This window comes from Hypanus sabinus, chromosome 4, assembly GCF_030144855.1.
Source record: "Hypanus sabinus isolate sHypSab1 chromosome 4, sHypSab1.hap1, whole genome shotgun sequence".
NCBI classification, from domain to species: domain Eukaryota; kingdom Metazoa; phylum Chordata; class Chondrichthyes; order Myliobatiformes; family Dasyatidae; genus Hypanus; species Hypanus sabinus.
Window position 1 is genome coordinate 131,562,747 of NC_082709.1, and position 16,798 is coordinate 131,579,544.

The window sequence follows — 16,798 nt, forward strand, 5'->3', positions numbered from 1 at the left end:
AAATATAAGTCACCATGGTTCACTAACCCCACATCACAATGGTGTTTACACTGACAAATGCCACATGCCAATTCTACAAGGTCCTTCCCTTGTGCTGTGTATCCAAGTTAGATGCACATGTTCAAAAGAAATGCAGTAAAACAGGCTGCAAAAACAATAAAAATTAACCAATCTCACTTCTTTCGAACGGCAAAACCCAAACCATCTACTCCTGTCATTTTCTTTTTAATTATAATTGATGTGCCCTTACAGAACAACTCAAAAATAGATCGTTTGATTTTCCCAATTGAAAAGAAAATGCTTGAGCTTGTGATGCCAGGCAACTGCTGTCTCTAATGAATGGTTGTTCAGTCTTTATGCTGTCTTCCATTTTGCAATAAGAATCCTACTTTGATTCAAATCAAACCATTTACCTTTGATTCAGATTATAAAAGCATCAATTACTCTCTGTACTCATAACTAAAATTATGCAGATTTTGATTTTTTAATAAGCTGCTTTTGAATATAGCTATTATTTTGCCCCTAATCTATCACATAGACTGGAATGAGAAGGCCCAAGCTAATGTGACACTCTACATGGAAGTGAAAAGCCAAAGAAATACATCACCCTCAGCTATTCAGTCATGAACTAATCATGGAAATGCAAGTTCTGCAGTAAGTGTTCCCCAATATCTTTAATAAGAATGGATCTTGTCCCCAGATAGGATTATGAAAATCAATATATTCAATGAGTTCATAATGTAATCAATTGTCAGGAATGACACATACCAGGTTACAGGGGTAGTTATATGGTATCTAAGGTTGTTGTAATGAGAACTTGTTCAACCAATGTTGTGTTAACACCTGATACATGGGATCGATGCCACCACTGAAAAAAGGCCTAGATCAGCAGACAAAGTGATACAGTAATTATAAGATTCATGTTAAATGTGCTAATGTCTGGATAGAGTTCACTCACACTGAAAAAAATCAATTCAGATGCTGAATCCATCAAGACTGACAGAAGGGAAGGCCACACTGCATCCTGCTACTCACAAATAAAAGGCCAAAGACATGAGGTGGTAATTCATCTTCCATCATTCACATGACAGTACTGGATGCCCATTGTACTTTATTTACTATTGACTCACAAATGGTGATGAATTTCTATCCTGTGGTGTTTGTTAATTAGGAGCAAAGAGCTGATTTTAAATATGTCGACGATCACAGTGATTTATTACTCTGCTTCTTTAATTGTCTCAGAATCATCAGCATTCACTGTTTTTTCCTCAACTGACAGTATGATATTCAGTAAAGAGTTGACAAATTTGTGTACAGGGTAAAACATGCACTGCAGAGAAACTATAGTTTGAAATACTTCAAAAATACCATCAGCATCTAAACTGTAAATGCGATGTTGGTTGTTAATCAAATGGTGAACTAAGAGGACTAAATTGACAACAACAAAAAATTTGCTCCACTTAACATATTCTTCGGGAGGAATGTAATCTGCAACACGAACAAGGCAATCTATTATTCTGATTCCCCGTTGTCAACATTCTCCTTATTGTATGGAAGGTTTTGAATCTCACTACGAATGGCTCCAAGGATACCCGCAATCAACCAGGACCAATTATTCTTCATTTATGCAGGCAGGCAGCCCTATTGGCTGACTATTTAACTGTGAAGGACTTAGAAACAAAGGCCATCTTGTCCTCACCCTTCATCCACATACTTCTAACAGTAAATGTCATTATATAAAGCAGCAGGAAGTCACCCATGTGAAAATGCAATAATAAATTATGTCTGGAAGCTCACTTGATACATATTTAGCACATACTATATGTTTCAGTTAAAATAGGAAGGTGTTTTAAAATACAAGGGCATTATAAAGATTAATTATGAAAATAAATTATGTATAATTGTTTCAATAGTAGAAAATAAATATAAACAGAATTAATGCTGCTTTTCCCAATAAATTTATGATTAAGTGCACAGAATATTAAGTGCATGAAGCAGAAAGAACTTCCTAACTGTTATACCATAATGAGACAAGTAGAGTACACCTCTCTGCTGAAGGATTAGGGATCTTGTTTTAGACATGACTAATTTCAATATGATTTTTTTCACTTTGCTGAGTTCCACCAATGGTCAGATCATTAATTTCTCTGTAAATGTGTAGTTTGGTCAACTGGATAATTCTAACAGTAATAGGTATGCAACTAAGCAAAGACCAGCTTATACAAACTCAGTAACTTTGTGATTACTGTTCAATTGTAATTCAAGGAGATCTAAGTGTACGTATTTCCCTTGAAAAATACACTGGATGTTTATACTAAAATAGCTAGATGTCCAGTTTTTTGACCCTTTCAACTTAGATTGTTTAAATTTTATGGTGCATTTGTTGACATTATCATAGTAATGTTATTAATACCCAAGCATACTGCAGCTAATTTTCCTGAAGCTGATTCTTTATTTATCAAAAACAATATGACTTTTGCTCTTAACAATCAAGTCATAACTTCCTCAAGTTGCCTGCAATTATTATGTAGAAAACCGAAAGTTTTTTTTTAGGGTAAACCCATCATTTTTTTTTCATCTGGCTGGCAGCCCACAATGTATCATGCCTTAACATGGGTTAACTGCCTTTATGCAATCAACCAACTTAATACTTGACCAGAAAATCAAACTCTATATTCTGCAGGGTGTCTTCAATGACACACTCGAGTGATATTGATATGTGGGAAAACATAAAGACTAGGACTAGGGAATACTTGGTGAGTGAAAAATCTTATTTATATCCCTCTAACATGACTTCCAGAAAATAAAGACCAAGATGAAAGTTCAAAATCTGTTCAGTGAACATTTATTTGTTAAAAGGCTATGAACAACAGTGGCCATCCCTAAATGCCCCTGAATTTAGGAGTCAGTTAAGGGTCAAAGACATTGGTGTATCTGGAGTCCTATATTGGCCAAATAAGGTAAGGGAAGCAGATTTCCTTCCCTTGAGAATAGCCACAAACCAGATGGGTTTATGTAACAATCGTGTAACTTCATGATTACCGTCACTCAAACTAACTTTCGTTTTTACATTTCCATAGTTTATACAGTTACTTGAATTTAAATTCCATACCTGTAATTGTGGGATTCAAAGTCATTTCACTGGATCAATAATTCATGCAGCTAATCTAGTAATTTAACCTAAATGCTATCGTACTCTTAATTAAATTGAATTTTGTTCCTGTGGAAGTAAGCAATATATACGAAACAGGAAACAGTACAGAGTTACAAAAGAAAAGAAATAACTGAAGCAAAATCACTGCAATCCAGCTTGTTAACCAATTCCTTGACAGATAATTTTGCTGACACTTACAGCCAAATCCACTCTATCTTGCCCATAAAACTCCTCAATGACCTTCCTTAAAGACAACTGCAAGTTTAAACTCATCTTGAGCTTCATGCTGGGTAGGGGTGTAAATTATAACTAACATTTTGATGGCAAACTTCGCCATCTTCTCCAGGATGATGCCCAGAGTTCATCATCAAAACATCGGTTATAATCGATACCTCTACCTGGTCTGAAGCCTGATAAGAGTTTATTCATCATATATGCCGGGAAAGCACTAGATCCTTTTTTTAAACTGCAAGTTTGTCACTACTTTTTTAGAGCAAGTGTCTCTGAGGACCAACAGAACATTTTTTTTTTTTATAAATCATTATAAGTCCATGGAATTTGGATGAAAATTTGTGACAGCACAGTCATCTTGCAAAATATTGATTGGTAAACACAGAGATTCTGCAGATTCTGGAACTGGAACAATGCAAAGAAAAAAATGGAGGAACTCAGTAAGTCAGACAGCATCTATGGAGGGCAATAAATATTCAACATTTCAGGCCAAGACCCCTCATCAGGACTGGAAAGGAAAGAGGTACTGAAGTCAGCACTCCAGTCCTGAGTGCATTAGGAGAGCAAACTAAGGATATGTTTTCCTCGAATGAACAATTCACGTGGTGGAAAAAGCTTCCGATGATTACATAGCAACACTCGAGGTGCACAAATTAGATTGGCTGCATTTGTACTTTTCAGCAGAGCTTAAGTTTTAATTTAATGTTTTTTTTTATTCACAGAACAGGAATAGACAAGATAATAGTATGTTTGTTAATTACTTTTATGTGAAATTTATCAGAGAGTTATAAGATAGAATGTATCATACCTTAATACACATGAAAAAAGTCCACTATCCTGTAGTTCTGTTGGACGAAACCAAATGGAGTCTTCCTCTTTGCTCATTCTAATTCCATCAAATGGTATGGGCTCTTCAAAGTCCCCATGGCCATTACTTTTGTACCACATCAAGCTCAGTCCTGAACTCTGAGCTAAGGTGTAGTTCGCCCTGATGTATCCGTAAAATAATGCACACTTCACTCGAACTGGTTCTCCCATAAGGACTTGATACTTCTTGTAATCCACGGACCAATCAGTACATCCATCAGCTGGCGAAAAAATAAATTTTAAAAATTGTTAGAATTGAACCAGATGGCATTTTATTTCATCTTCATGCAACTTTACTAAATTGTAAAACTCAATAAAGCAGATTTATACAATGTAACAATTCTATAATGTAATCAGAAAAATCAATACATTGGTCAACTAAAGCCATCTTAACCTTCAAAGTAGATGACTTTGCCCAGCCAGATTACCTTCAATCAAACAGAAACTCTATGTAGATATGATTGAGTCAAACGATTCACCATCAGTAATCTAGTAATTTGTTTAAATCAACTTGATCCTTATTATCATTCTTCACAACAAGAAAACAAAGGTTCAATGCCATGAGGGGCAAGAAAGAGAGGAGGGATGTGAATTAAAAATGGAGGACATATGAAAGAACAATGGATAAATGTACAAGCAACATAAGCTGAAAAAAAAGAAAGTAACTTTACAATGAATAACCTGTTCCCTTTTCCAGATAGTCTAGATCAACTGGAAAAACTGGCATTTATTGTCCATTACCAAATGACTCATTGCCAGCTATAACAGTAATACGCTTTCGTTACTTCCCACTGCTGTTATCTGATAATGCTGAATATTTGCAGCATTCATTTTTATTTTAATTTCTAACAACTACTAAGTTCTGCTTCTCACAATTCCAACGTGTTTGTCCTCTCTCCAACTGCCATCACATATCTTGCTGCATTTACACTCCCCCCACCCCCCCGCCCAGGGAGGTCTGGCAGTACTTATTTATCTACTTCCCTCACCTGGACAGCATCAGTCTGCAGCCTCTATATTTGTTCTCCTTTCAGCTAAACTCATTCTTGTTTGATCATTTTCACATATCTGGGGGAATGGGGAAAATGAGAAAACATGACCTGGACTGTCAGCTCCTTCTTCCTCCACAGATTAAGCCTGGCCTGCTGATTACCCTCAACATTTCCCCCTCCCACTTTTATTTGGGTTTTCCAGCATCAGCAGTCTTCCGCTTTTCAAAAGCTTACCAGGTCAGCTTTGATGACTTAGAAGAACCAAATCTCAAATTATCACCCCTTTTCACCTTCTGCCATAAAAGATCCTTCTCGTCATTAAGTAAATGCAACATATGAGTCAGCCAGGTCACTTGAGTTTATTTGTTTATCTAAATTCTTCTAGAGACCTGTAGAGTGTCTTCCTTCCATTGTGTAGTTATTTGATTTTACGTCAGTAACTGTCATCTTCTGTTGTAACAAACCTTGGCAGTGGAATGTGGGGATACACTTGCAGGCTGTCCCCATCACATCAGTAGGCTGTTCACACAAATGACACATTTCTCTGTAAGTATCGATTTACATGTGATAAATAAATGACTCTGAATCTGAACCTTGTTACACTTATTACCAAAGATGAACTAATACCTGCTTTTGTTAGTAGAGGTGAATGGGATTATTTAAAGCAACCTCTACTTTACTTTGCTCGATATTATGGGAGTGGATGAGATTATTTGAAAGTTTGGAATGTGGTTGATCGCTGAGTTTGGTAAAATATTTGCAGATGTTCCAGCTCCAATTGAGAAGCCCTCATCAGTGCACAGCTGTGGGTGTTGTCCCTTCAGAACGCTGGTTTATATACTCCTCCGGAGACCTAATGTGTATTGATTAGACATTGTGGTTGGGTTGGCTGGTTCAAAGCACTGCAAATAGTTTAGCAGTAGAAGATTATGACTGGCCAGCCCCTAGGAGGGTCCATTGGATGTGTTTGCTTCACTGTCCAGATCTCAAGATTACTGTTGATTCATTGATTGTTGACATTGTTGTTTCTCTTTTTTTCATAAGGGTTCATATATCGGATCTATGTTGCTGTGTTTGTTGATGGATCCTTCTGCAGAGAATCACACTTTAAGAAGTTCTTGTTCATTTCTTGGTCTTGCTTGTGCCAAGACTCTGGCTGCTGTCCATTCGAAATGGAGTCTTACTTTATCTTTGTGAGCTGATACGACTGAGAGTGGGTCATGCCTTCTGCTTGTGTAACCTGGTCAATAGTTTTCTATCTGTTTGACCAAAGTGGTACTTGTTGCAGTCATTACATTAGATTTTGCAGATAACATTTGATCTTTCAGTCCCATTTTGTTGTGCTTTGAGTTTCAACTCTACAGAAGGATTCATCAGCAAACACATCATCATAGATCTGGTATATAAACCCTTACGATGGAAACAGAAGGAACGAAATCAACAATCAACAAGTTGCCAATAATCTCAAAATCTTGACAGCAGAGTAAACACTTCCAACAGAGCTCCCTTGAAGCTAGCTACTCAGAATTTTCTACTGCTAAACTGTTCACGGTGTTTTGAACCAGACATCCTGATCACAACATCTAATCAATATCCATTTGTGCCCCGAAGGAATATATAAGCTGGCATTCTTAGGAGACAACACACTCAACTGTGCACTGATTATGGCTTCTCAATTGGAGCCAAAATGTCTGCAAACATTTTTCCAAGTTTGGTGATCAACCAAACTTCCAAATAGCCAACCGAGCTACCGATATTCAGCAATATTATTTGAAAGTTATTTGAAAACTTAAATGAATGTCTGACAGCTTCAGGAAATTACCGCCACCACAAGCTCTCAAAATAATAGAAACATGGAAAAGTAGTGGCTGTGATGACAGAACTGGAGCAGAATGGGGAACAAGCTGAGGAGCAACTCCTCTTACTGCTATAGGGATAGGAGCTTGTCAAGATTCTTCCAATTAGATAGAATGAGTCAGGGGTGGGTAATAAAGGAGTACTTGTGTTTCAGAAATTTGTTTTGATATTGCCAGTGCATGAAAAATTCCCTTTTGGGATGTGTGAATTTAAGGCAGCAAGTGGCCAATAAATCATATGATCAATATAAAACAGAACTATAAGAGCTCATTGAAGGGGGTGAGTGTCGTCCAATTACACTGGAACAAATCTCCTGGCATGACAAAGGTTCAAGACAGGACTAAAGAAAAAGCTACATGCCAAGACAAGTTTGAATCTCGTCCCTCCCATACCACACTCCATTTTCAGCAGGGGTTGTACTCTCTGTGATTACTTTGTCCATTTGCCCCTCCACAATAGACTCTTTCCTAGGACTTATCCCTGTAGGTTGCTTATGTGCTACACCTGCCTTCCCTCACCTCCATTCAGGGTCCCAAACAGGTCTTCCAGGAGAGGTCACACTTCACCTGCAAATCTGCTGGGGTCGTCTATTGCATCCAGTGCTCCTGATGCAGATTCTTTGACTTAGGTGAGACCCAACATAGATTGGGTGACCACTTTATTGAGCACCTTTGCTCTGTCCACAGAAAACAGTATTTTCTGGCGGCTAGTCTTTTTAATTCCTAACCCCATTCCCGTTCCTACATGTCTGTCCATGGCCTCCTCTACTCTCACAATGAGGCTACTCTCAGGTTGGAGAAGTATCACCTTATATTCCATCTGGGTAGCCTTCAATCTGACAGCATGAATACAGATATCTCAACTTTCCAGAAAAAGTTCCCCTTCCCCTTCTATAATTTCCCATTTCTTCTGCCCCCTACCTCTTCTCTTCTCTGCTCCTGGCTATTACCTCCTCCTGGTACCCCTTCTCCTTCCCTTTCTCCCATGGTCCACTCTCCTCTCCTATCAGATTCTTTCTTCTTCTTCAGTCCTTTGTCTTTTCTGCCTATCAACTCCCAGCTTGCTATATTATCCCCTCTCCCTCATCTGTCACCTTCTAGCTTATACTTCTTCCCCTATTGCCACCCTCTTATTCTGGATTTTCCCTCTTCCTTTCTAGTCCTGATAAAGAATCTCAACTTGAAACATCAACCGTTTATTCATTTCCATGGATGCTGCCTGATCTGCTGAGTTCCTCCAGCATTTTGTGTGCTTAGCTTTAGATTTTTATCAACCGATGAATCTCTTATATTTAAGGCTAAAGAAATTCCAGGATCAGGGAATTGTTGGAATTGTATGAGGAAACATGAGTTCCACAGAAGAAAATTGTACCTCTTTTGATAAAATGTGTAACAAGTGCAGAAGAAAAACCACCATTTTGCAAATAAATGCCATACATATGATTTAATTGCACACTTACCGATAGCTAAAACAACCAGAGAACAGGTTTTGATGCCAATGAGGTCAGTGCTTTAAGAAGTGTGTGTTAGTAAGTGATACTAAATTCCACTGAAGAATACATCAATGTGCATGTGTGTATTTCCTAAAGACTGGATTTAAGCTATTAAAAACATTGACCCCTGCCAACAGAAGATGCAGATTCAGCTCTCCGTGGTGCTGAAATTTTACAACACAACAAGTTCAAAAGGCATATAGATTCAGATAACCAGGCATCAAATCTAATAGCTTTCCCTGTAACTTCTGGGGCCATGACTCAAAATGTCCATCAATTAGTATTAGCTTACTACAAATGATTCCCAAAGACTTCAGGGAAAAGAAGTTGATGCTGAGAATGTTGTGGATTTTGGTTTGTATTAAGAAGCCAGAGTGAGTAACTGAAGACAATAATAAACATTTAGATGGTTTTCTTCAAAGAAACGGTGAACATGGAGTACTGCACTGAAAGATCAGGGTAAACTTTGATGGAAGTAAATAAATTGCTTCTGTTGGAAATATTTGGATCCAGCTGAGTTACTGTAGTTTTCCCAAGGGCAACAACCACATAAGCAACAGGAGGTCGATGTCATTGGAACATGTTTAATTGCCAAGTTAACTTGACCCTTTTCTATAAGGTAGGGTGATACCACATAAAGATCTAACAGGACAAGTTACTGAATGGTTCTGAAAAAAAATCTAAAAAGGTCATACACAGAAAACTTCCGATAATGGCTACTGCAATGGCAGATTTTGGATTTAATAAAGAGTTAACTTTACAATATGCTGCATCTGATCTTGGAATTATAATGTCCAATGGATAAAATTATATATATCAATATGCTTATTGCTTGACAGGAATCAATACATTACCATAGCTAATTTATCATTCCTCATAATGTCCTAACAACAATCTTTCTTTTTGATTTTTTTCTCATTGTTTTACATCTTAAGGTATATTTAGTTCTAATGCTTTTCAGTTGCAATAAATGATCTCTCTCTTCCGCTGTCATACATGCTGAATATTTCTGGCATGTCAGCTTTCTTTCAGATTCTCAGCATCTGCTGCATTTTGCTTTTGTGAATCTGGGGTCACATATGGGGAAGACTATGCAGGGAAAATTCATTTACTTTTTCAAAGTGTAGTGAAACTGTAGGGCTTCATATGGCTTTTAATAAATACTAGTTTCAGTTAGTTTAAAGTATTTCTGTAATATTTTAAAAATGCATAATGTGGCAAAGCTTATTAATATTTGGAAGTATATTATAAAACTTGATGTCATGCCAAGATACTATTAGATGTTGTAAATATGATGTTATGTATTTCTTGAAATTGGCGTCAAGTTTAATTCTCTCCCACTCAATACTTAAGAGATAATGCATTCCCTAAATAAGCTGTGTAGAATGATTCATTTCACATATGGTTTTCTTGCTTAGAAATAGTACTTTATAATACTTACTAAATTAACTCGATAAATATGTCAGTAATTACTGGGCTGGGATGTCTAAAGAATACTCTTGGGTCTTTAACGCGATCTAAATATAATGTTGCTGAGACACATGAGGATTTGTGGACATCTGAATTAGTTAAATAATTTGGAGATAGCTGGAAGTCTCTACTGATCAAAAATCTCCCGGTGGAATCTTGGTCAGAAGGAGTAAATACTTTTTGCTGCTGTATCTCTGATGTTATTATTGTAGATATATCCTGACATTTTCAGTAGCACATTATTAATATCAGTCCACAAGCACAGTGCCAAGCAAGAAAGTTGATGAGAGCTGTGTGTCATGTATAGGCCATAATAAAAGGTGCATTAAAATACTACGCCCAGGCATTTCATGTTTATAGTTTGTAAAAATAAATGTTAACAATAATAATTCAGTCTCATAGAGCACTTCATCATGGTGTCATGTTGCCAAAGAAATGCTGGTACCCTGCTTTAAAAGCACACACTAATGTGTACATTTTCTGAGAATTACTTCATAAAAAAGATAGAAAAATATGTTCATGCTAAAACTTTTGCAATAAAATACCCAAAAGCATAAACCACCAAATTAATAATTGTTCTAGATTTTCATCCAACTTATCAACTACAATAGTAAATACATGCACATGCTGTTTTTCATTGGTTTAACTGAATATCTTCAACTATTAAATGAAATCTCACTTCCTTGTTTCTCATTGGTTGGACAAAATCTCACTGAACAAGCATTATCTCAGCCAAGAACCTGGTAGCAACCTATCAATTAAATTAATTCAGTTAAATAAATTCTTAAACAAAAATATTGCCTGAGTAATGGTGACTCATAAAAGTAGTGAATTGTCATTGAACTCCACCATTCGTAACTAATTTGGTCATACATTATATCAGACCCAAAGCAATGTGGTTGAATCCTAGTGTCACACTGAAATGGCTGAATATGCCAATCAATGAAGGACAACTATAGATCATCATTAACTATTCTGCCAACACACCCATATATTGAAAATGAATTTCAATAAAGGCAGAACAGTTGTACAGTTTGAATCTGACTTTCATATTGGGTCCATGGAACAAACAGGTTTAGACAGTGAAGAAATGTTTAAAAAATGTTCCTTCCTCCTCCAGAAGGCTCTGATTCTTTGTTGGAACATTATTTCCAGTAATTCTTCTATTGAGTAGTCAGGTTTTATTAGACTACTGTTCCAGAAGACAACACATGATCCTTCTGCCTCATCTTCTCTCAAGCAGAATTGAGGGTTTCATTCACAGTGATTAGGGATGCGAAGCCTGGCAGATTCTTCCTTCAATCCATTTGGCTTCAAGGATAATTTCTACACTTCAGCATGGCAGAGCTCAACTAACTTCTCTTCAAGAAATGAAGAGAAACTTCCTGCTCTGTCGGTAGCTCGGTGACTCATTTTCTTAACCAGCCGAGTCATGAGAAAATTTAATTAATCATCCAAACAGAATGAGGATAAGATATTATATTTTCAGTTGTTATACTGGCAATATATCTGTAAATCCATTCCAGATTTGGAAAGACACCAGAGGATTTATTAGTAATATAGACACAGAATCCTTCTATTCCTTTGATAAGTCATGAGCAGAAAGATAATGCTTTGCTGAAAACCTTTTGATTTTCTATTTGTGCATACACAAGCAGACGTGTGTAGTAACTTCAGACGGGGTTCTTTTGTCAGAATCCATAGCTAATATTGTGTTGGACACATCAACCATAACTACCTGCAACCTATTTGCTTCAACAGTGAAGAAAACATGTAAGGGAATTTTGGGATCATGAAACATAAGAAATTTGTCATTTATGAAGGTAAGTATTTAAAATCTTTGTCTTATCAATCATATCAAAATAGAAAAAGGATGCAGCGTCAGAAATTGACTCAGGTTTCTTTCCATACCCAAGACTCCACATAAACAAAATATCTTTCCTCTCTTTAATATTCCTTAGTGAAGTAAATGTTTGTTAACATTCTGGCAGTAGTTCTTGGTGTTCAGATCTCCATTTTGATTAGGTATCACACCCTTATTGATGTTGAGCGCCGACTCCCAGGATATGAGAGTAAAGAAAAATCTCAATAATGGAAATACTTGTCACCCCGATGCATTTAAACCTTTCTGCCAGAGCAACAGAGTATTTGAAGGTCAGACCCACCACAGAGCTCTCAGTCTACCTGAAAGCAGAGATTCCCACCTTTATAACCTCTTCAGAGTCAAGGAATATTATGGGATGCATCACAAAGCACTACAGAAATGTCATCAATGCTGTCTAGACATTTCCCTCCAAATCCACTGGCAGGACAAATGTGAAAATGTCAATGTCCACTCTCAGACCATCACACTTAGGTCTTGATGGTGTTTAGTCAGCAACATGAGTGGTGTCAGCATGCCTAAATATCTTTGAAGTAAACACTCTGTTCTTGGCTCTATCAAGTTTAGCAGGCAGACAGAGAAAACAATTCAAGGATGTTTTGAAATCCTCTTTGCTGCAGCGTAATGTCTTGAGCATAATGAAAGATGTGTGACATTTGCCTTTCATTTTTATGCCAGTGGTTGTGGTCTATGTAGTGTGACCATGGTTATCGACTTTGATTTAAAACACTCTCTTAGTATTTGGTTTGCTGACTGCAAAGTTCTAAACTCAAACAAAGACTTTAAGCCCTATCGGATATAAATAAACATGAGTACCCTCACTAAAGGCAGATTATATGATTACTACCCAATCTTTAAAAGACTAGTTCACTTTCCTGTTTATTCTCCACAGCATGTTTAGGTACCAATACCCACTATTTAAGCAGTGAGTCCCCTCTCCCTGCAAAGGGGAAGATACTTCTAGCAAAGTAGTTTAATGCACTGTTTATTTATTTAAACCCACACATTCTTAAAACATCAAAAACTCACAGATGATTTCTATCTTAAACATTTCCAAATTCTCACTGACAGATTCTACCTTACAAAATATTTCCAAATTACAAGCCATTTCTAAAATACAAAGCAGTTCTCAAAACATAAAGGATTTCTTAAATTTAAAGCATCTCTAAGACACAAAGCATTTTTTAAACAAAGTAATAAGGATTTCCAAAACTCAGGTGTAATTCCTACGTACTATAAAATTATACCAAACTGCAGACAAATGAATCTTCTTATCACAGGAAAAGAAGCGGGAAGAATGGATTCTCGTTCACCCCTTATTTCTTTCATGGCTTCTTTCTGTTCTTTACTCTGTTCCTAATAAGTGTGAACTGCTCTCTACATTGATACCATTTTTCTTCCACTTAGGTGTCTTCACACACATATGATATTGTTGCATGGGGTGACTGAGGAGAACCCAAGTGCAGGACACCGGCACGTCAACTGAGCTGGTGTAGACGTGAACATAGAACAGCAAACCAGAGGAATCTTGACAAGGGGACGGGATTTACAGGGACTATCATGAAACTAGAGCTGGCTTAGAACTAACAGTTCTAATCAGACAACAGAATGAAGTATTGCATGAGAATAGACCAACAAACTGGCAACCTGTGATAGTGACACCATTGTGCTTATTTCAGTCTCTAATGAAAACCGGGTGTACTGTAATTAAGTAAACCAGCAGCAATTGGAAATCTAATGACTGAAATTAGGGCATAATCAGGGAGAAGAAGTGTTAAAGGGGAACAGCCAAGCAGAACCATGACAGATATTTCCTCATATCCTTTTAACACAAATTATCTAAAAGCATTTTTAGAGGCATTGTTATTAATGCAGTGAAACTAACTTCTTAGATCACACAAAACTTTGAACTATAAGCACATCAGTTATTGATAAGCTAAATTATATCATCGATCTGGTCTGTGACCTTCCTTAAACTAAGCAACTTAAGAGTCAGCTTGTCTGTTTGAAACAACCAAATTAAACAACTTATTGTCTTATTCTGTATCTTTTGAACAATAATACAGGTATACTGAGCTAGCATCTGATTGCCACAGAGTATCTGCAAAATAGAAAGTTTGTTTGCAAAGTTGTGCTCTTAACTTCAAGCTGAGTACTGCAACCACAACTGTAATTTCCAAAACTTCATAGCATTTAAGGAATTGTTCTTTTGACCACTTGCAATAATTGTAATAAGTAAAACAAAATAACTACAACTACTTCGAACTTTTCAATACATGTCTCTGATCAGCAACAACATTTCAACAGCTTTTGGCGACAAAGAAATATCAAATTCTCATCTGGAGTTCTATGGGAAGACCTCAGTGAGGCCATTTGAAATCTCATCACTAAACTTGTGGGAAATGACCTTAACAACCAGTGCTTCATCTGAATTGCTGCCACAAGTGCTGGCTGGCATGGGAAATGAATGGAGTGGGTGCAGTTTATGCCTATCTCTGTTCCAGACTGATTTAATGGGCTCAAATGTAAATGTGATGGCATGAAACTGTCATTATTATTGTAAACCCTGTGATATAAAAACCTAAGCACCAAACCCAGTGAACTAAATATACCATACAGATACAAATTCATATCACATTTCCTTGATGTGAACAAGACATTTCCAGAATAGTTATTCCAAAGTGAGGGCACTGCAAAAGTTATCCAGTGTACTGACCTGAGATTTGCCTTTAGTTCCAATTCAGGAAGAGGTACACACAATTTCAGGGAGCAACAAGCTTCCCATGAAAGATACATTACGTAATGAAATATTAACCTTTAGAAACAGACAAGTGAGCTACTGGAGTGCTGGACACTAAACAAAAGGGAAATAAAGAATGATATTTGGCAATATTAAATAAACTATTTAAGATTGCTCCGTATGGAAATATATACTTCCAGCAGATATTTGCATTCATACAACAGATCCTATTTCAGAAGGATAGAAGGAGGAATTCACCAGTATTATAATTTGTTTTTTCACTTGCATTTACGACACCACATAAAATAATTTGAGGCAATATAAATTGTTCTTATGTTGAATAGGCACCGATTTATTCAAAAGTAAACTTGCGAGGGCGGAGAACAAGTGAATAAGTTTGTTTCCTGGTTCACTAATTGTCAGATAGAAGTTTTCATGAATGCTCCTGTCAAAAAAGATGCAACAGAGGACTGAGCTTAATAGTACAAAGAAAATTGTCAAGAGAGCCCAGATGATAGGGCTATTGGTAGTTTCAATGATATCGTTGTTGGCAACATGGAGAGGATGCAAAGCAGCCTGCATTGAAGAATGGCTTTTTCTAAAAGGGATCACTTCTATTTAAATGCCATAGGAATGCAAGCACATTACCAAACACTAGGCTTGCAGTTTGTCATGCAAAGAAGCAGTGGTGGCAGGAAAGTGCCAGTAGATAGTTGGTTGCTCGGCTTCGTTAAAGGCTGAAGACTTGGAAGTTCTGGAGAAGATGAACTAAGCCCTGACCTTGTCTGAAGACCATTCTACCATGAAAGCCAAATCCAATTTATGTGAGTGGAATTTAACTTTAAATTAATTGTGTAATTCACAGCCTTTTCTCCAGGCAACAAACAAGAAAATAGCTTTGTTGGCAGAATCTTATAGCTCTTGTGTTTAGATTGGAAAGCTCTCAAATCAAAATTGAAATTTATTATCAAAGTATGTATACCACATACAAATTTGAGATTCATCCAACACTGCTTTAGGAGAATTTGAACAAAGAGAACGGCAATGGGAGTGGAAGATCCACTGTCATTACATAATCTCGCCTCCCACTAAATTTATTAATTTCATAGGAACTGACCATTATAAAGCTAATACAGAAACATCAGTTCAAGTGGTCTAAAGTGATTTAAAAAAATTACAAACACAATTTGGTGTCATTTTCATTTTTAAGTTCACGTTCTTAAACAAAGTTAGTTCCAGCCAAAAAGCCCATTTGCAGATAGGTGCATGTGTATAATGTTTATTTAAAGTCACCCATTATCACATTTAAATGCTTATATATGCCACATGAAAATGGCAAATTTGTTTCTCTTAAGTCCCAGATCTATGGTTTAAGTAAGTGTACATTCTCTTAAGAAGTCTCTGTAATTACAAAACAAAACACTCTCATAGTTTATTTGCATGTGGCCATATAAGTTAAAAGGACTGAACAGATTAGATACGGCAAAGTTATTTCCCATGGTAGGGGAGTCTAGGGCAAGAGGGCCCGACTTCAGGTAGAAGGATGTCCATTTAGAACAAGGATGCGGAGAAATTACTTCAGTCAGAGGGTGGTAAATCTGTGGAATTTGTTACCACGAGCGTCTGTGGAGGCCAAGTCATTGGGTGTATTGAAGGCAGAGATAGATAGGTTCTTGATTAGCCAGGGCATCCACAGGTCTGGGGAGAAGGCAGGGGAATGACGATGTCTGGAAGAATTGGATCAGCCCAGGATCGAATGGTGGAACAGACTCAATGGGCCGAATAGCCTACTTCTGCTCCTATATCTTATGGTCTTAAGTGGTGGGGATGCAGTGTTTATTTTCAAGTTTGATGGGGAGTGAACCTATCTAATCCTCTTCCTTTAGACTCAAATGAAAGGGAAAAAGGGTTAGCTGAGTCACATCTTCCTATGACAAGTGAAGCTGAAAATTAGACCCCATCATGTTGATGTAGTTGAGTTTAAATGGCATTTTTTGTTATCAATAACCAGGGGCAAAACATTCAGTTTTCTACCAAGTTTCAATTAAGTTTATCAGTTTATTTGGAAGGGAATGAGACTTGATGTGTTGAACATAAGTTTTTTTTATTAATC

At 36.9% G+C, this 16,798-nt stretch overlaps 1 protein-coding gene across 1 annotated transcript in view; it reads right to left on the reverse strand.

The window, feature by feature from the left end:
• The window catches only part of LOC132393208 (interleukin-1 receptor accessory protein-like 1), a 1,367,875-nt gene that overhangs the window by 748,992 nt on the left and 602,085 nt on the right, over positions 1–16,798 (reverse strand). Inside the window, exon 3 of the mRNA XM_059968177.1 lies at positions 4,194–4,473. Within this exon, the coding sequence (XP_059824160.1) occupies positions 4,194–4,473 (280 nt within the window). The remainder of the gene's footprint in view (positions 1–4,193; positions 4,474–16,798) is intronic.